Source organism: Lolium perenne, chromosome 2 (assembly GCF_019359855.2).
Source record: "Lolium perenne isolate Kyuss_39 chromosome 2, Kyuss_2.0, whole genome shotgun sequence".
Classification (NCBI taxonomy): domain Eukaryota; kingdom Viridiplantae; phylum Streptophyta; class Magnoliopsida; order Poales; family Poaceae; genus Lolium; species Lolium perenne.
This window is the reverse complement of record NC_067245.2, coordinates 189641366-189662973: the sequence shown is the minus strand read 5'-3', so window position 1 is coordinate 189662973 and position 21608 is coordinate 189641366. Positions and strand designations below refer to the sequence as shown.

General features: G+C 46.9%; 1 protein-coding gene and 1 long non-coding RNA gene across 13 annotated transcripts; both read right to left on the bottom strand.

Moving 5' to 3' along the window:
- Positions 1-2577: 2577 nt before the first annotated feature.
- On the bottom strand, positions 2578-3734 carry LOC127306839 (uncharacterized). Its single transcript, XM_051337545.2, has one exon. The coding sequence runs from the start codon at positions 3585-3587 to the stop codon at positions 2655-2657; it is 933 nt and encodes a 310-aa protein (XP_051193505.1). The 5' UTR covers positions 3588-3734; the 3' UTR covers positions 2578-2654.
- A 10703-nt stretch (positions 3735-14437) lies between these two features.
- LOC127306837 (uncharacterized) lies at positions 14438-20968 on the bottom strand. Of its 12 annotated transcripts, none has more exons than XR_007854913.2 (5): positions 19019-20966; positions 17749-18045; positions 17475-17548; positions 17240-17331; positions 14438-16396 (listed from the first exon to the last, which is right to left on the bottom strand). It is a non-coding gene; the product is annotated as an uncharacterized lncRNA (long non-coding RNA). The 12 variants fall into 12 exon arrangements; XR_007854916.2 differs by having other exon boundaries at positions 14438-17183; positions 17270-17331; XR_007854917.2 differs by having other exon boundaries at positions 17270-17331.
- Between the last annotated feature and the right edge of the window lie 640 nt (positions 20969-21608).

Sequence of the window (21608 nt, the reverse complement as noted above, 5' to 3'; positions counted from 1 at the left end):
TCTTTCCGGTACCGCGGCCCTTGCCTGCCGGTACCTTGGCGAAGGCATTTCCTCCTCTGCATAAGCAGCTCTTGGTGCACGATAATTTTGCCCGGTTTCACCTCTACCGGCATACTCATCTCTGGCATAGCCGTATCTGGCGTAGCCACGATCTGCCCCTTGGCTTTTTCTACCGGCCTCATGTCGCCCGGCTTGTTGTTTTCCGGCAAAAACCGGATCGTACACAGTCATCTGCTGCGCATTCACCTCTTTTTCTTTTCTCTTGTCCGGATGGGGGGATGATGCCTGCCCATGGGACTTGCTTCCGGCATTCTTTGTTGAACGCACAGATTTCGAAGCCGCGGCCTTGTTCAACTTGGCCAGCTGCTCAGCATTTTACTGCTCGATGGTATCAAGCAACTCCCTGACACGCTCTTGCTGTTTTGCCAAAGCATCTCCGGAAAGCGATTCACACAGCTCTACTGCAGCCTTAGCAGCTTTTATGGTTTTATCCGAACTGCTATACTTAGGTTTCTCTACCATGCTCAACGATGCAGAAGTGTTTTTTCCGGTAAAATTCTCCTTACGCAAATCCTGATCTAAGTTGCGAGCTCTAAGCCGGTTTTCTGGTATCCTTGCAGCCTGAGCGCTAACAGAAGCAAAGCCATGGGTAGTGTTATACTCACGTAGGGTTAGGTTCAGCTCGCGCTGCGCCCGGACGATGTCGGCGCCGTTCGCGAGCAGCTTCTGGCGTTGCGCCTCCAGCTCCGCCTGACCCACTGCCGGGTCGATGTTCTGCGCGATGGGCGTAGCCAGGACGCTCATGGCCGCTTGGAGTGGAGTCTCTGGTGGTGGTGCGGAAGCGCCTGCAGCCTCCTGGTTGCGCTCGGTCGGCGGCTTGGCCGTGCGCGTGGACTTCGTCCGGCCAGCGCCTTCCGCCGCAGCTTCCTTGCCGGCGTCGCCCGTGCCAACGACCAGCACCTCGATGCTGCCGGCGGCGCGGTCGCTGCGCAGACCTTGGCGGATCCGGAGCCACCAGCACCGGCGAGAGGCACTGGCGCTCAGGGACGGTGCCGTAGTAGACGAGGATGCTCCCGGACTCGATGACGCGGCCGTTCTTGGGGAACTTACCTCCATTGGAGAAGCAGCCCGTGTTGTCGTTGATGAAGCGCATGTCGCGGATGCGGTTGACGAGCGCGGTGACGACACGCTCGCCGCCGACGGTGAGGAGGCCCGCCCGAATATGAACTCCAGCAAGCGCCGCTGCTGGCCCCACGGTGGGCGTCAACTGTCGTTGTGGTGAATAGACAGATGCCATGGAATGGCTTATCTTGGGGCCGAATGGACGCTAGAGGATTCGCGGGGGGGGGGGGGGGGGGGGTTGGTATGGATTGAGAGGTTTCCGGATAGATTCCTCAAGAACTTGGCCTTGGCCGAAGGAAGAAGATGATGAACTCAAGAACCAAGACAACACTAGATCTCTCTATTTCTTCGTCACAAGTGCTTTACAAGTTTCTGTGTACAAGATAGCTATTAGGTCGTCATGCAACGTAACGTGCCCGCGAAGGGCTGTGCCCCTCTCCTTATATAGGGGAGAGGGTGGCTTACAGGGGAAGAAACCCTAGAAACCCTAATGGGATCTTTGACTAGACAAACTACTTTACAAAGCTACTTTAGCTACCGGTGATGCCGGTATGCCTTTAATCAGGAGCTGTGACATCCTCTGGCACCTTTTACGTCATGCTTCGCCTTTGGCGTCATGGCTTCGATTAAAGCTGAAGTGCTTCGCTCATCTTTGTCTTCTAGCTCTGAAGAGCATCTTTGACTAGTTCTGCCGATATGCTACAGCGTAGCCTGTTCCGGTATCCCGGTACATTCTTAGCTAGTTCCGGTATCCCCCTTCCCGGGATACCGGTACGATTCTCCGAATCAACCTTCGTTATCCGGATCAACCTTTAAACCGGTACTTTGATGGCTCAAATCATCCGGTTTGGCATGCCTTTGGCATACCGGGGTCATCCCCCCAACAGTCAACCAAGTGAGGGATTATCCTTTCAATTTGCTCATCAACATTAGCACGCTCAATAATAATTACAAGCATATTCACCATAATGTTAAACAACATGGAAGATAACTTTTTCCCGTCTGACAGTATATGCTCTGTAAACATTGTATACAAGGACGTGTGCTATCCAAAATAGAATCACCAGAATTAGCTAGCAAATTCTGGGTCTGTTTGTGGTTCTCGAGTGAATGAAGATGATAACTTTGTCGCTGATGAGACGCCCTCCAATGAAGTTGGAGCTGACAAGGGGAGTCGGTACTACTCTGGAATGCTACTACGAATTGTACAGGCGTTGGAAGAAGTGACATACCTCCATAGATTTCAGGATCCCATCATAGCCAGCTGACAAAATGCACACCTGACTGACAAAATGCAGTGGTAGTAGAACTGAGCAGCAGAACACATTTCTGGATGGGAAGAAGATATATTTTTATGGGAGCTATTGTCTGTACACTCATTGCAGCCATGAAATACTACGAATGAAGGAGCTGACAGATCCTAATTGAAAGAAGTTCTAGTAAAAGAGTTCAATCATCAAATAGCTCTCTATTTTGTTCACAAGGAAAAATTGCTCAAGAATTCAGCCGGGGACATCCAGGCTAGTAGACTGCTAGAGGAAGCGGAGCCCCACGAAAGCAGGCTCCTCGGCGGTCCGGCAGCTCACGTGGAATCGTGGCGGCCGCGCCGCCGCGACGGGAGCGAATCCTAGCGTGAGGTCGAGCCCGAGTTCTTGGTGCTCCTTTTCGACCTCCTCGGCGTTCATCTCTGCGGCTGGCTCAGTGTTCTGCTCCGCCTGGCTGACGTGCGAGCCCGCCTCGGCGTCCGTGTCGGCGGACGCGTCGTGGTGGGAGTGCGGCTCCACCTCGACGTGGTGGTGGCTGTCGGAGGACTCGTGGCTCGGGCCTCGCTGGAACGCGCACTCCTCCACCTCCTCGTCGTGGGAGTCGTGGTGGTGCTCGTCATGATCTAGCTCGACCTCTGCCCGCGGCTGCGGCTGCGGCGCCTTGGGGCTGTGGCTGCTGGAGTCGGCGTTGTTGGAGGGCTTGTGGTGGGACGAGGCCGAAGACGCGCGCTTGAAGCGGGTGCGTCCGGCCCTGGCGACCTTGTGGAGCCTCCCATCGGCGGCCGCGGCCGGCGAGGCGCCGACGTGTCGGATGTCGTAGGCCCTGAGCGGCGGGGTGCGGTCGGCGGCGGCGTCCTCGGAGGAGACCTGCACGATGGGCTTGCCGGCGAGGACGGCCTCGACGGCGGCCTGGCACATCTGCCAGTTGTTGGACCAGAGCAGCCCGACGGAGCCGTAGACGGGGTTGACGATCCGGCCGCAGGCCTCGTAGAGGAGCGAGCGGAAGATGCCCGGGCGGAGGGTCTCGGCGCCGGCGTTGATGAGGTTCATGAGGCCCGCGCGGCCGTAGAACTTGGCGAGGAAGACGGTGGCGTTGGCCTGCGCCTCGGGGCTCTTGATCCACTGCAGGCAGGGGCGGATGCTGCAGTCCTCGCTGCACCCCTTGCGGAGGACCCGGCAGCCGTTGCAGCTCAGCCGCATCGTCGTCGTCGGTCTTTGGCTGGCCGTGCGTGTGGATGGAGGATTGTCGGTGGAGCTCGACTTGCCGGAGAGGTAGAAGTTGAAGGATGAGAGGAGGGTGGCGGTGATGTGAGCTATGGAAGGCAGGAGAGATTGATAGCGAGGATATAAAGGGAGGGAGGGCGCCAGTGGTTTTGCAGAAACTGGGAACTGGGTGTGGGAGCTGGTATTGGGCCAGTAGCCGCGTCGCGCGTCCGAGGAGAGGAGGCCTAGCCTTCTTCGTTTCTCCGTGATCTGATGAGTGGTACGTGTACTTGTTCACGTTTGTTTACTTCCACTGGTTGCGGAGGTGCATCCCCCCTGCCGAAACATCCCTCCCATTACCGTGGGTGCTCTCCCCGGATTTCCCAGACTCCTGGTTTTGCTAAGTGGACTTTCATGCATAATCCAACCGACCAACTGTTCAACCCCACTGGTCGCTAAAAATATTTCGGCGCCCCTTGGTTTGGCTATCGGTCACTCTAGTATAAACTACAATCTAGTCCCCACTACACTAAACTAAACTACTAGTATGCCCTTATTTTTTGGGTCTTCGTATCTGTAACCCAAGCTAACACCCAATCTATCTAGGGATTGTTTGATTGGCAGCAGTATAAAAGAGCAAGGCATTTTTCTTTGACTATCAATACCACGTATATTTAATAGAATCAAACAATATACATGGTACAGATACATTAGTTGTCTCCAGCGATTAGAAAACAAAGTTTAAAAGAAACGAGTAAATTTTTGAAATCTTCAAACTCTTTCTTCTTTTGTAACACAATTTTGTATTTTTTTTAAGAAAGACGAAGAAGACCAGACTCTAAGCAACCTAGGTTCTTCCATATTTTTAATTTGAGCCGTAATATCAACGCTATGTGCACGCACGCAACCATAAAAGCAGTTTATCATCATAGTTAGGAGTACGAACACCAGTATGCTAGGGAAAAGATTGAACAATTTGGTCGACGTCACTGGGAAGTTGGGAATATGAACCACCATTGTTGAGGATGTAGTAGCGGAGACAATGATTCTGAGGACAATCCTCCTCGCGACAAACATGAGAAAATGTCCAACATCGACCTGGCGAAGCAAGATCTCAAAGCTTATACCTAGAAAAAAATAATTTCCAACACCACTATTAACTTCGGCAAGGGAATCTCGTTGTTGAACGAAGGGGCGATGATCACTTACTGTAGATGATGCGCTACCAATTGATGCGGAGGTGAAAAACAAGACAGATACCAAAACCGTAACCTAATCTATTAAAAGCATTACTTTTATTTAAAAAATCACGCAAAGATCGGGATTCACACTCCTGACAAGGCTAGCCGGAGGAGGGGGGGACTAATCTATGGAGGAGGATGAGGTGGAGGCGACTAGGTTTTATAGGAGGCGGTTAATTCTTTTCAAAATTGAGCAAAAAATCAAGGCCTCTTTTTTTGTATAATGGGTCTATGTGAATAACCAGATTCCTTAAGGCCTTGTTTACTTCTCTCGTATTTTTCTTCCCACTGGGTATGGGGATGGGAGGGGATTTAGTGTTCACCCAATCCCCCCAAATACCCTTCCCCAAAAATACACTAGTATGATGGAGAGTTTTTGATTTAGGCAAAAAAATATGGGGATGAAGGGATGGGAGGGGATATCTCGAGATTATGTCGTTCAAAACCGGAGAAGTAAACGAACTAGTGGGGATTTTTCGGGATACGAAATAATCCCCTCCCATCTCCATAAATACTCTAGAAGTAAACAAGGCCTAAGTATGGAAACATAAATATATACATGATTAGAATTTCGAAGGATTGGAACAAACATCAAAGAGTGTTTCACAAAAAATAACCGGTTTGAGGTTTTTATTAAATCAATATAATTAAGTGTATATGCTATTACACTATAAAAAAATTGTGAGGTTGGACCTAAGGAGGAAAAATTCCATGGATTTGCATTTAAAGTACCAATAGAAAAAAGAATATAATCTTACAAATGAAATAACGGCTCTATAGAAATTATTTTAACAAATATAATCCTCTAACATTCATATGCAGTTATTAAGAACCAAATAGGCCATTGGGCATCTATTTTTCATGTAGATGTGAAAATGTCAAATCTCTTGCTACACTTAATTTGGTTTTCCTATGGTGTGTCAAAACACATTTGGTGTCAGTTCCTGTAACTTTTTGAGTTAGTCATACTCATACATGATATGTATTTTCCATATTGTTTTTCTGACAACTATTTTCATATCCTCGTGTTTTAGAAATCGTGGAAATCAAATATCCCTAGATAGATGATCCTTTTTTTACAAAAGGAGGGTGCACATGATCTTCAGGAAATATCCTGGGAGTTCCATTCTTGTGAAGTATGGCATACAAATATCCTATGGAATATCTTTGAATCAAAAAAATTATTATCCTTAGAGCTCTTTGTACTACCGTTGAATATTATTATCTTGGGGATTAAGGTTGTCCTCGCAAATATCACCTACTAAGCATAGATGCAATTAGCTAGATTCAGTGGCGGAGCGTGATCGTTAAACTAGACAGGGCCAATTTCATCAACCCCTGAGATAGGACGAGCCAACATTGCAATATATACACATACTATCTTTATTTTTTATGGCCTCAATGTACCGTTTAAAAGAGAAAGTAACTTGGAAAGGCTGGGCCACAACCAAGGATGGCCTCCATGAGGCGTCGCCCCTAGATAGATAGTGCCTCTTGCTGCATTGCGGAGTATTGCGTTCAGTAATCCCATGGCCTAATCTCACCTGCGGTTGGAATCCCATGGCCTGCTAGTTGGAATCCTAGCCGGTGCATGTGTTCGGACGTGTCCGAATGCGCGGAATCGCCCCTAGGTTATAGCGGAGGATGTGGGGGTGCCGACATTTCAAGCCGGTTGTGGTCGGATGAGGCGGTTCGCTTGAGGCCGGGTTTTTCTATTTGGACCCCTAACGGTGCGATGGGGACCGTGTCTCTGTTGAGATGCCCTATGCCACTATTTATGTTTTATTTTGTTGTGTATATTTCACAATAGTCCGGTTTGACAACTTAAATCTCTTTATTCATTATTCATTGCTGATAAGAGTTTACATCACTTAACATAAGAGGAATAATCTGTCTGGTACAGCTAAATCTAGTACTCCATCTCCGACTTGTTCCCCAATCCAGCGGGAAGAGAAACTAGTGCACCGAGTTTAGACTAGTCATAGTGGGAAGTAACATAGAGTAGTAACATGCTCATGTTACTACTCTATGTTACTACCTTCATAGTGGTTAGTAACATCACACTTCTCAAGATACAATGAGACTAGTCATAGTGGGAAGTAACATAGAGTAGTAACATGCACATGTTACTACTCTATGTTACTACTACCTCCGTTTCAAGGAATAAGGCGCACGCGTATTCCAAGACGAACTTTGACCATAAAAGTTGAGCAACAAAATCTTGATTATATTATATGCATGTAGTATCGTTGGATTCGTATTGAAAAACACTTTTTAATGATGCGAATTTCATACAAACAATCTTTATCTATTTAAAGTAATTCTTGGTCAAACAAAAAGCTCGTAAAACGAGGGCGCCTTATTCCTTGAAACGGAGGTAGTACCTTCATAGTGGTTAGTAACATCAAAGTAGTATCACATATGTCTTCATTAATTAGCTTATAGACTCATTGTATCTTGGGAAGTGTGATGTTACAGTAACTAGCTATGTTACTCCATTCTCCTCTCTCCTCATTAACTCACTGACACATAAGCAAATTTGCTGAGTTGGACACTTAGTTACTAGTGAAGTTACTCCCACTATGAGTAGTCTTAGTGAAACAGCGGGTGGGTCCCCACATGCGCATGGTGGTGCAGGAGCACGAACGATAACGTGGCGCCGTTGGTTGGGCTAGATTGGGCGATGGGATCCAACGGGCGCGTGCCGCAGCGTCCCTGATTGCCACGTAAGCAAACCAAGGAATGGAAAAGAAGCAGGTGCGGCGAAAGGTCGCCTCAACACCACTTTGATTGATCAGGTTGGCCCCGCTCCCGGTTTTGTGGAAAGGAAACCCTCCCTCCCTCCAGTTTCCAGGGATCCAGCGATTCCACTCTTTGCCCCGGTTTTGCTCTCGCCAAAACCATGGGCGGTCTTGCCTTGCCCCTTGCTCTTTTCTTTTCTTTTTCTTTTTCTTTTCTCGCTGTCCCCTCCCCCACGCTGCTCCTCCTCCTCCCTCCCTCTCTCTGGTAGTCTGGTGCCACCATGTTTCGTCCTCTCCAGCCTCTTTTTTTTTTGAGTTCAAGGCAGTCGATACCTGCCGCCCGATTAGATAGAAAGGTGCTATGCACAGAATGACCCAGTTTATAAGGAAAACCGGGTCCAAAAACCATACATTGCCCGGTTTATAAGGAAAACCGAGACGAAAAACCGCACAAACGAGGGGCCCGTCATCCACACAACGCGGCTACCAACGCAAGAAAACACACCTCTAGATTCGGGGCCGCCGCCCCGACTTACAAGCCACAACGACCTCCGCATTGCCCGGAGACGAACCAGCCGGGTCGACATCCTCGCTGTCCACACAGATCTCCAAGTCGCCACCCAAGCACCATGCCTTCGGGGCCGCCGCCCCGACGTAGCAGCCAGATCGACCATCGCATCGCCCGAAGTCGATCCAGCCAGGTCGACAAACTCGCTGCCCGCACAGCTCCAAGCCGCCACCCAACCAAACGCAAGCCCACGGTCAAGCCCCATATGACCGTCGCTGCAAAGAGGCCCGAGGCCGCCGCCTCGGCACACCACCGCCGTCCGGGGCCGCCGCCCCAGCTTCCACCTCCCTAGCCACAGAGACCCCTCGCCCAGCCGCTACGAACCAACCGCACCGCGAGGGCTAGAAGGCTCCAAGGCGACGCCTCCAACAAGGTAGCAACGCGTCCGTTGCCGTCGCCCGCTCCCGATGGAGCTTAGGTTTTCACCCGGAGCTTCTAGGACCCCTCTCGTCGGTCGGAATCGAGAGACTCCACAACGACGCCAACAAGAAGGAGAACGACGCCCAGAGGCGCCGCCGTCGTCGGCACGTACCGAAGTCGCGTGCAGAGCTTTCGCCCGGAGGTCGACCCGACCGTGAAGCAAGATGGAGCAACGAGGCCGGCGCCGATGCACCGTGGCCGACCACCAAACTCCGCAGCACGCCCTCACCACCAAGACCAACTCCAGCCCGGCCGCGCCTGCCGTCCAAGCCCGAGCAGCCGAAGCCACCGCCCACAACGCGGCCGCCAACAAGACAGCAAGCCACGCCGCCGCCGTGCCCGCCCGTCGCGGCCCGGATCGGGCCCGGAACGGCCCGCCCGACCACCACCTCTGCACGGGGCCACGCTCGCGCCGCCGCAAGCCGCGGCGCCCGCCTCGCATCACCTCCGCCGCCGCAGCGGCGGAGCCCCGAGGCCGCCGCCCCGGCTCCCCTCCTTCCGGCGACGCCCCACACGGCCGGCCTCCCCGGCCAAGCAGACACCGGACCCCCTCACCTCCTTTGGAGATGAGGTCCGCCGCCACCGCGGCAGTGGCCAGCGGCAGCGGCGGCAGAGGGGCGGCGCAGGCGGGCCTCCGGCGGTGGCGGCGCTAGGGTTCGCTCCCAGCGTCGCCAGGGGCGCGACGCGAGGAGCGGGTGTCGGACTTGAGTTCCCCTCCAGCCTCTTGTGTGTCTCTTAGTCGGTCCTTGTTTAATCATCATCCGCCTAGGCCTAGTCATCGTGTTAACAATGGCAGCAGCGCTAGTTTTTCTTCTACCAGTACTGCCTCTGCCAGTTTATACATGTATCTATAAACTAGTAGTAAATCACCTCTAAATATATCTAAATTTAAATAAAATTAAGACATCCTTTCTTAAATGGATGGAGTATTAAATGTATGATTTTTAAATAAGAACCAGACGGCCGAGTGTGGCGTTTTGGAGGCCGAGCTACATGTAGCTCTTTGTTTTCAAAAGACTCAAATTTGTATTTTAAAGTTTCAGAAAAATATATGGGACGCAAGGAGTATCATATATTCAAGGTTGTGCAAAAATAATGATAAATTCTGACATCTATAATAGTGAATAGTGCAAACTATCACAATCTCAAAATATGTCAGATTTTGTTATTTGTGTGCATCCTTTAATATATGATACCCTGAGTTTAAAGTTTACACAGTGAAATTTTTGTTTGACTTTTCAAAAAACAATAAGCCTTAATTAAGTCCTGGATGGAGGTAGTATACATTATTTTGACGTACAGGCCTGGTTTCAACGTCCAATTCCAGGGGGAAAAAAGATTCATTTGCAGGTAAACACCATACCTAAACTAGCTACAGAATACAGATCAGATCCGGTAGGAGTGGCTACTAATGTACTACTAGGAGGCTGCTAATTCACATGCGTGCAGTGTATCTAGGCAGAGCAGTGTGTGCGAGAGGAAGGTGGGCCCCCGCGTCGGACAAGCGGACAGAACAGAAAAACGCTCTCGCGACCGCGTCGTCCCCCGCGGGCGACGGGGCCGCGCCGCCACCCCCCCTCGTCCAGCTCCCCCCTCCTCCTCTTCTCCTCCGCCGTCGTCGGCGTGCGTCGCCGGGCAAGGCCCGGCGCGCAGCGGCGGCGGCCCTCGACTTTCCCTCTCGGCGCGCGGCGCTGCGCGAGGGTAGGTGCGGCCGGGAGGTGCTCCTCGGCCGGCGGTCCGGCGTGGCGGGTGAGATCCCCACGTCGGGTGGGAGGAGGGTGGCGGCGCGGCCGTTGGCGGCGGAGCCGCACGAGCGGCGCCATGGCAGGGCCCGCTCGGCCGGATCTAGGCCCGGGCGGGGCCCGGAGGGCACGGCGGTGGCTCTGCTCTTGGCACGCCGGCGGCGCTCCACGGAGGAAGAGAAGGCGGGCGGCGGTGGGTGGGCGGCGGCGGCACTTCGGCCGGCCGGTGCGGCGTAGCGGCGGGGCTTTACGGGCCCTTTTGGGTCCGGCCGGGCCGGTCGGGCACTGGTCTGCCTCGTAGCCTCGTCCGGTCGGCTACCGCGAAAGCGGTGGAGGCAGTTCCCTCCCGCGTGGCTGCGGTGCTGTTACCCCCGTCCCCGCTGCATCCCTTTTCTTCGTCTAGGCCTTGCTCCGGTGACCACAGTTAGGCGGCGAGGATGGCTACAAGACCGTGGTGGCGTGTGCGGGCGGGCGGCATGTTAGGTGGAGCACGTCGGAGCGTCTGGGGTGGTCGGTTTCGTGGTCGGGAGAAATCCCTGTCGGCATGCTCGACACCGACGCGGTGACGCCTACGGGTGTCACCTTTCCTTCCTGAAGGGCGTCGGGCGTACCTCCTCCCCAATCCCCTCCGCATACCGGGGGAAACCCTAGGACTAGTCCGGGCAGCAGCGGCGTCATCGTCGTCTCCTTGGTGAAGGTGTTGCTTGGTATGCGGTGCCTCGGCGTGCTAGGAGCGTGGTGGTACTTCTCGGAGGGCGCGTGATTGCGGGTCATCATCGTTTTCGTCGATCTGCCGGTGTCGGCATTTTTTCTTCTTTCCTTTCTTTTTCTTTTCTTTTGGGCTTGGTTGTGCTGCGGCCCCAGCGCGTTCGTTGTATCGGGTCGTTTGCTATATTAATATAGCGGGGCGAAAGCCTATTTCGAGGAGGAGGATTGGTACTCAATCCATTGATAAAACCAGTGGCCTGGACGCGAGGATTGGTACTCAATCCATTGATAAAACCAGTGGCCTGTACGACGTCCAGGGTAAACTAATGCAATTTGCACGTACCCGCGGGTGGGATTCCCTTGATTAGCCAGAGCTACCCCGTTGGGATGGACCGAATATTTAGGCGTGGAGGATTTTGTCAGGGATGGGATGGCCAGGTCGCTGGGTCCACCGCGGGATTCCTGGTTAGTACGCGCGTTCACACTCATCATGGATCCACGGTTTTGGGAACCCGGGTTTCCGGTTTCCTTGGAGTGGTACCCCGCCTATCTCTCCAACTTTCCAGCTGCCCCTTCCTATCATGGCCCGCCCGCTTCCTAGATTTTTCTTTTTCTTTTTTTCACAGTTCATGGGATTCTTTTCTCAATAGGATTCATATTTTGAGATAAACAATCTCCTCTCTCCTGGTACCACTTGGCATGATAATGGCATATACTTTCTCCATCACATGAAACATGTATTAGATTTACATATTTTTTAATGAATCTAAGACAATTGTCGTCGGATGAGGGAGTACATAAGATGGTGGAATACTCTTATACCGTGTAATTTCTCACTTCCATATATGCAAGCTACCAATTACTCTGATTTCATGCAAGTAAATTTGCGCGGAGACATATACTCCCTCCATACCAAGGATTAAGGCGTAAAAATTTGGGCTCGTGGATTAAGAAAGGCCAGCGATTGAAATTCTTTCCCAGTGTGCCCCTATTAACGCTGAGATTAATTGCTACAGTCATGTTGGTTCTCTCTCCCGCATGGCATGCATGTCTTTAGTTTTTTCCTTCCCAATGTGCAATAACTGCACCTCAGGTTGCATGCACCACCCACGACCAATGCCCATCGCCTGAATTAGCTCCTCTTTCCCGATTATTTAGGTTCGGCTAACAACCAACAGGGGTAGTCTTGGAAGAATTAGGATAAACCACACCCTACGCCTTAAGCTATGGAGAAATTCTGAAAAAAATATTACGCCTTATTCTATGGGATGGAGGGAGTAAGTACAAGTTTGTGCCTTGAAATATAGTACAACACGACTACGCACACATTTCTAAACATAAAGATAACACATAATTATGTAAGGGTGGTTTCATGTTTCCATATAAAATGCACAATAATAACAATGCACATTTCCGACACCCATAATTGCATAACAATCATCTTGGCATTCACAATGTGCAAACGACATAATCACACATTTCTAAACTTTAAAAAATGCACATGACTATGTACTCGCACACATATAAGCTAAGGATTAAAATAATATATGTACATGACTGTTGGAGTATGTGCAATCTTAGAGCAAATACAATAAGATCTAGTCAGCTGGCTACAAGGATTAAAATAATATATTTGTGTCTAGTTGGATGAGAGAGAAGAGGAGAAAGAATGTGAGTGAGCTCTTATGCAAGAGCTAGCTCTAGCATGTGCTCCTAGCCAAGGTGTGTGAATGAAAGGTGGGCCATCCATTAAAAAAGTAGTACATTCTTATAGCCAACTATTGTACTTGTTGGCTACATGTTAACTATAGATGATATGGCATCTTGCTTATAGCCAACAACCAACTATACTATTGAAGTTACTCTTACGGTTCAAGATATGCAAACTATCCAACTGGACAATTTCAATGTCAAAGGTGCACAAAAAGTATGTGCAAACATATATAACTAAACAAATCATATGTATGACAAAAAACATGCAAATACCCATAAAACCTTCGTTGCTCTTAGTATGCAGAACACATTCTAGCATATATGTTACTAGCAATGATAGGCACGGCGGCACGCCGTGCCTGTATGGCGGCTACCTGATGGAAAATGGGTGAAATAACATGAATAGATCATTTATATTATAATATATGTATAATAAACTGGATGAACGAAACGGCTAGACTGGTATACCTAGTATTAGTGTACTCGCGGGCTTTTATTGTGCCTAAATTGGGTAGTTGTTGTTTTGGCCCATACATAGTTGTTTGGGCCTTGATTTATTCGATTCTACCTGCCGTGTTATTGTGTTTATGTACGATAATTGAATACTAACAATGAATATGTTATTCGGGAAGTAGTTGTACTACACACAATTCCTTACATACCCGAAATGCACTCAGAAAACATGAAGACAACATACATGAAATGTAAATCACACCAAACGATGAACACGATAAAAGTAAAAAAGAGGATGGACTGCGTTTGGGAGTCGGAGTGAACTCCACCCTGATCTACTGCTTGGTGCTACTGTGTTTGTCATCGAACGAAAGGATAATAATATATTCCATGTTCTTTCTCACGAAAGGAGAATAATACTTCCTTGTTCTTTCTTGCGGTTTGGTTTTTTGGCAAAGGATCTTGTTGCACCATTCCCGGATGCGCACATGGATTTTGGTCTCAGGAACCAATCAATGGTTGCTTGTAAATCACACCAAACAATGAACACGATAAGAGTAAAAAGAGGATGGATTGCGTTAGGGAGTCGGAGTGAACTCTACCCTGATCTACTACTTGGCGCTACTGTGTTTGTCATCGAACGAAAGGATAATAATATATTCCATGTTCTTTCTTGCGAAAGGATAATAATACTTCCTTGTTCTTTCTTGCGGTTTGGTTTCTTGGCGAAGGAGCTTGTTGCACCATTCCCGAATGCACAGATGGATTTTGGTCTCAGGAACCAATCAATGGTTGGCTTATTGGCGGTGAAGACGGTATTGTTGTTTTCCATTGTTAGGCGCATACGGTTCATCCATATCACTGCATCCCCTTGGTTCGGAGAAAATAGCATGGTTTTCATGGGAACGTTGTCCGTCTACACATGCGTGCATTATCAGAAGGAGAATACCGCCAGGTACATATACATATGCATAAACACTCAATTTATTTGTCCGAATGAATCATTAGCACTGATCTTTGCGAGGCCGGCACACCAGGTATGCATACATATGCTTGAACACCTAATTTATTTGCATGAATGAATTGTTAGCACTCATCTTTGCGAAAGATCTAGCGTGGCGTCAGCGCGCCCAGGAGACAGCATGAGCTGAACAATAGAAGATATTTCTATTTTAAATTACAACGGCAAAGTAGAAATGTGCGAAAAATTAGGGGAGAGCCGACGTGCAAATAGGTTCAGAAGTGAACACACCATTATCCGTGGAATAGGAAACATCACTGCTCATATTACTTTAGATTCCATTACATAGCTAGTTGAGCGATGTACATTAACAGGATGCAGAACACTAACCACATAACTGACGATAGACCGAAATACACATGCAGAAAATTGAATTTAAACAGTAATGTAGACCACCATGCCTAGGCAGTAGGCACGTGCTCTGAAAATTCCTGCCCCTTGCACGGTGAAGTCTCGCGGGCGTTGTCTTTGTCAGAGGAGAGAATGATGATGTCGTCAGCTGTACCTGCAGGGCGGACAGATAGTGTGGCTAAATGGTCTTCTATCCAGGGATCGCTTGTCGAGGGCCCTGGTTGGTGTCATCCGGATTCGACCAACGAAGCTGCTCCTGCTTGGGTGGTATAGTTGGTGACGCGTGTAATCTCATTCTCTGACTCGATGAATTCTTCAATGGCACGTCTTTTCATGTCGCACCTCCATTATCTCATTCACTGCAACTGAATCCTCGAAAACAGTTTTAGAAACGAAGTTGGTCAAGTTGTCAGTCCTAATACTGAGCTTCTAACAGGCTAAAAATAGCTAAAATAAATCAGGTATTGTATATTGTGAAACAACATAATTCAACTATGAAGTGGAGATGGGATAAAATAACATAAAATTTGACGCATTAAAAACATATGATGGTCACGTTCTAGCTAATTCTAGATGGGATGGACTTGGAAAATACAATTTCATTATTATATAAAAATATACAGAACTGCAGTAAGTTACTTACACTCACTTGCCCAGTGTCCTACAATCTGGCGGATGAATGCAGTGCATAACAACTTTTGTATTCTACATCACTTGAACAGATCCCTCACTTATGTTATACCCAATATTCAAGTCTTTTTCCATATCTTAGGTGGTTTCTCTGCAATGGCTCGATGCAGTTCTATATCTGACAGCAAGACCGTCCTATGTAATATACAAGGAGCACCTATAATAACATCTTACAAAACCCAACACCAAATCTTTCTGAAACAAGGTGTATAGACTATCATTCACTCCAGGTGGGCTAAGAAACTACAAAAAAAAGGTTTAATTTGTGCTTATGCATAATTCCATAAGATTACACTATTAACAAATAATCTGAACCACACAATTAATTATTCGCTCCTCTCTAACACATTTCACTTTTAACAGTATTATATCATTCACATACCGGAGTACTTCAAGAGATTGTACATGGCAGTGAAATTCTTTACATGTATTTATGTTTCGAAACACATTCTATTTTTACATATGATGTATGTAAATTCTTCTAGAACAAATAGTACTTACCAAACTCAGTATTGTAAAAGTTTGAGCACATGGTAGCTTATAATTCTGTGAGTTTGGAAGATACGGTCGAGGCCAAAAGAAGTAATAGATCTCCACAGGCAACAACGCACAAGTTAAAATTTAAACTGATCATGAATTATAAAATTTGCACTGGCTAACTAATTTTACCAGCACTTGCATTCATTGCAAATTCCCCTTCATTGGCAAAACTATCATTAACCTCTAAACATGATGGATTACCAGTGTCAAGAAAATATGGCAAAAGAGGGGATATACCTTGAAATAATTCTCATCATATTTCTGTCATTTTCATGATTTTCCAGGGTCTTATTTTAATGCGAAGGTAGTAGAACTTTGATAGAAGCCAGTTTAGTGGCAAAGGTGAATTCCAAACCTGAAAGGTGAAAGAGCTAATTCATTTTCTGGTGATCTGTCATTTTTATCCACTTACCTTCCAGCGAGGATCAGAAAAGTAGCTTGCATGCCTGCGAGGCTAAGGCGACATGTGTTTTGGATCTTCCTCTCTTTGCTTGCCTATTCTCAATGTACTGTGGATTCCACTCCTAGGGGCTGGCATTAAAGAACCAAAGGGATTGCGCGTAGCCTACCTTTCTTGACGAACCACCGTCTTTCAAATAGGAACATGCAAGGCATCTCCTGAAAGGAGAGCAGAAAAAAATAAGAAATTGTTTAGAGCACAAGGATAATTATAAACGATGCCCTGCTGCGAGTTGGTAAATGAAGTGCACTATGTAACGAACTATTCAACTTGGAGAGAAAAAGAAGTCTGCCCAATTTAAGGATAACTTAAGCGAAAACATAATCCAATGTTTATTTTTCTACCAGTGACAACAAGAACAATATGTCTGATTATAGGATAACTTAACCTGAAACATGACTTGATGTTAATATTCTGAAACATGCACCAGGTAACGGACTACTCAACTTGGACAGTAAAAACAATATGTCTAATTATAGGATATTATAGGCTAAAATATGATTTAGCGTAACACATGGTCTGTTGTTTATTTTCCTAACCTAGGCAGTAAGTACAATATGTGCAATTAACCCAAAGCATGGTTTTCATGTTTATTTTGAAATACTCAACCTGGATAGTAAAACAAAGGATAACCTAGCCTAAAATATTACTTAGCTTAAACATGATCTGATTATTATATTTCTAATATAGAGAGTAAGAACAATTTGCCTAATAACCAAAAGCATGGTGTGCTGTTTATCAGTAAGTTAACGGAAAATACTCGCCGCTTTATGAAGTCCAGTGAAAACACTAACAAACAAGTGTACAGACTAACAGATGTGTCATGGTTTAGAAGTGGCATACAATAAAATTGATGAGACAGGGAACATAATACAAAGTCTTGTTCACATAAATGTGCAACGTTGTAGATGTAAGCTGCCCAAATTCCTCTATATTAGATGAACACTGGATAAAGAATTGAGGAAATGTTTTAATTGTCTGAATTCAAAGCACAGATATACCTGAAGCTATGTCGAAGTTACTGAATGTACCTGCAAGGCTGCAACCATGATATGATCTGATGTGCATACTCTTACAGATAGTCCATTACCTCCTGGTATACAATATTTATAGTTTTAATAGTTGGCACATCATTTTTGGCCATCACAAGTATTTTTAATCCTTTTCTTGAGGTGATCAAATACCGACGTAGAATTGTAAATGAGAAAATACAGGTTTTGGTAAATAAATGGCTACCTTATCCAGTGTATGGCTGTATTTCCATTGCCGAGATGAATTTCACACCTCCAAGCATCCATATCATTTGAAGTCTGAGAAAATTTAAATAATCAGTTAAACAATGAGGAGGCATATTGGAGTTCTCGATGGCTCGTGCTTTTAAAATTTGTTTGAAGTACCAAAGATTCAGTAGATGGCACTTCATTTACAAAAGAATTAGACACATATGTGAGAGTATGTATATAAGGAACGTTTGGTGAAAGCTAGATATGCGAATATGAATGATCCTCACCCCGCCGCTCATCCTTGCCCCGCCGTCCATCTGCTAGTATCGCGTCCTGAACCTGTAGCTCCAACGTTGATCTGTCAAGTTGAAAAATCTTAGAATCTGAATCATCGCCGTGTCTCCATGCAAGCGCCACGCCTCTTGGTGATGGGATGAATGACCTCGTGCTTGGAGGGGAACCGGCAGCAGCTGGGGTGCTCACCGACATGCTGCGGCCTAATTTTTTCCTAATTTTGAACAGTCCGTTACAGTCTCAGCTAGCTCATTTACAGATGATCAGATCAGGCTTTCTTCAAGCTCTAACTGAAATTGCAAAAAAAAATGTGGTCAATTTTAAACTCAAGCATGTACAATAAAGGGAAACAAATCAACATTATAACATCAGTCAATATTATTGAACTTATTAGGCATTTAAGAAACAACCTAAGCATTCAAGGAGATAAAAAATTATACTCCTTCAACAAAACATAAAGGAACTTCAAATTTCTTTAGGAATGGGACATTGGGCTGTACATGATTTGCCTTCAGACCTCAAGAGAGATAATTCTGCGTAGCTTTCTCGGGCAATAATCTATTCAGAAATTTATACATCTATTACACCAATGTAATGAATAGACCTAACAAATATAAATTTGTTGTTTCAGTTTTTAGACTTGAGGAGTATTTATCTGAAAAAAATCTTGTGCAGCCATTAACGTAACTGGAATACCCGTTTTTTATTACAACATAGCTATAGAGGATAATATATGCTAAGGTTAGATTCATGGTGGATGGATTATTTCTCCATCTTTCAATTTTTCTCATCCTGTAATGTTCCAGCAGTTACACCATAGACAGCTGATTTGGTGTCATAAGAAACTCCTATGTTTCCATGACCAATTTAAGTCTAATACCGGGGAACATCACTGGTCATGTCTGTAACATAGCAATAGAGAAAACAACTACTTAATAAATTTTGAGACCACAGAGGACTTCTGCATGCAATATTTACTAAGAAACAGTCTTAAAATGAAAAAGAATCAACAAAAAGGAACATAGAATTAAACACACTGCCATTTCTGCTTGGAATCCTTTTGAGCATGGCCTCTACGTTAACTTCATCTTTGATTACAATCAGAAGCCATGCATAGTAGTGAAAAAACAAAAGACAAAGCTTATAGGTAATAAAACAACAACAAAGTACTATCTAACTGATTCGAAAAAAAAGAGTCAGCTCTAACTATTGGCATCTGCTGGAACCGGAAAAGACTTGTAGAAAGTTCACATAGGTACAAACCTCAACTATGTATCTTCACGGGAATCCCTCCAGGCCAATATCCTCAAACCAACAGGGGGAAACGATGAAAGGTGACCAATGACCAGAAAATATTGTAGCACTCTGTCGGTAAAATTGTTTCTGGAATCTAGGTGTGTACAAAGGAGTCATATCAACGATAGACTGGTTTCCTGGTCAATAAATAAATTCTCTGGAAATCTTGTGATACTCTGTCGATGTATTGCAATTGGGAATATGTATGGTCAGAGAAGTTACCAATGTATTTTCTTTTAGAATTCCCAATCAATTTAGAGTAATTGTGAATGGATAGATCAAGTTAACTATAGGGGAAGTTCACATAAAAAACTGAGCAGCACAGCAGAACAACATTGCTTGTTAAAGTATCACAATAAACAATTCGAGACCAATTTGTCCATAGCATAGCAGCTTCCCGTCGTACAATAATCAAGTCCTCAATTATTCATTTGCCAAGCAGCCTTGTTCACTCACAGCTACCCCCTAGTCAGCTACTCGTTACAACACATGAGCAAATGGAGAAAGATGTGTGAGATTTACTATGCTAGCATACCAGTTAAGTATAAAATTGTAGTAAACACATGATCATAATTAACAATTGAATGGCTAGTGCAGCAGGAGTGTGAAACAGTTGCAGAAGGAATGACCAAATGTTTTCAGCTAGTTTATTAGAACTTATGTAGCTATACATTTGAAATATGCAAAGGAGAAACAGAGTATACTCTGAGCTGTATGAAAAAGTACAGACATCGTGTGTTCATGGAGTGGAAGGCTGCAAGAACAAAATAAATTACTATGACTGGTACTACAACCAGTCCAGACACATAAATCTAAACTGAATCAAACGCACACAAAAAAAAGCCAGATTCATCTTGAAAGCCAGCACGCTCAATCAATCAAGCAAGCTAGGATGTGTGTGTTGGCAATTTCGAAATTTGCTGCACGAATAAGCAGAAATAGATTGATCTTACAGGCTGCCAACCAGATTGTCCGCTCCAACAGATTCCCCGCCGAGCTGGCTGCTCCCGCCTGCACGATCCGGCCGGTGCCGCAGCGCCGCCCCTCAACTCCCGCTCGTTCGACCGCACTGGAGTCTGCCGGCGTTGGCAAGGGATACAGGGAAGAGGAGCTCGCTCGCCCAAGACCCTGCCTCAACGACAGACTGCTCCTTCCGCGGTGCGGCGTGGCCTGCTCGACGCAGCGTGCTCCTCCCGTCGGCATCGACCAGAATCTGCTGCGATCTCGTTCCCCTGCATACCGCTCACTGATGGAGACCTGGAGCTCCTCCGCACAGGTCCACTGCAGACAGCGCACCGGCGGAGACCTCGAGCTCCTCCACGCAGCAGAAGAAGAGCAGCGATAGCCGATAGACATCCTCCTGCTTCACCCACGCCTCTCCGGGGCACCACGCCTACGTCGCTGCGAAGCAGCCGGGGTCGATCTCGACCATCGACCTGATGCGACTGCAGTTAGAGTGGATGCCTTCCCCTATCCGTATCCGGTCTTCCATCGGGAAGTCGAACCGAACCTGATCTGCGCGTGGTGTTGCAGCGAGACCTGGGTGAGGCGTCCATCTCGACCTAGAAAGTGACGCTGGTGAGGGTCGCCGCGGCGGAGATGTAGTTTTCCACCGCCCCCGCGCGTCAGCCGTTGGAGGTGGGATTATAGGATTCCGAGTTCCCAATTCGGCCAGTGGATGTGGTTTGCGGCCCCAGCAGGAGGCGTGTGTTGTGGTTCGCGTGATTCCCGCACAGCGAACAGAACCTCGTCGAAGAGGTGAAGCCGCGCGCACGCGGCGGCCAGAGAGGGAGAGGGAGAGGCCGGCCCTGGACGAAGGATGTGGGCGGCGGGCCGGCGGCGATGGAAAAAAGATGAGCATATGAGAGAGAGAGAGAGGGAGAGAGAGAGGAAAATGAGAGGTGAGAGAAAATGACCGCCCAAATCGTTCAGTATTGGGGGACCGCTTTGACCAGACTTGAATTAAACGTGTCACCGCTGCACCACTCCATCACATGACCAACGACCCCACCACGCAGAACAACAGAAAAGAGGACAAAAATTTACAGCGGCACAAGAACCAGGCAATGCTACATGCACCCGGACTAAAAAGGAAAACCACTGCTGTGCGAGAAAGTGAGCAAACGTAAATTCCAACACTCCACCAAAACCTCACACGAAAGTTTAACAGCGGAGTTGAACCACCACAGAATACACATGTCACCTCAGCGTAAATTCAAAAGTAAATCCAAAATTCTGTGAAAAATCGAAGCTGTTCACGAATAAGTATAGTATTATGCACTATAAGCTAAGGCAGTAGCAAGCCACATATTCAAATCCTGAAAGCGTAGAAACTTTTCTTATTATACAAAACCACGACTAGTAGACAAATCTTTTTGCAAGATCCAACTATCACAAATCTACTTACATTTTAGAGAAAAAAAATAACGAGCTTTATAAAATGCACAATAATAATTAACTTATGTCATCCATTTATTGAGATTAGCTTTGCTATGTACCATGATGGAGAAATACTCAGCCAGAGATACGTTCTCCTAAAGTTTCTTTAACTTTCCCC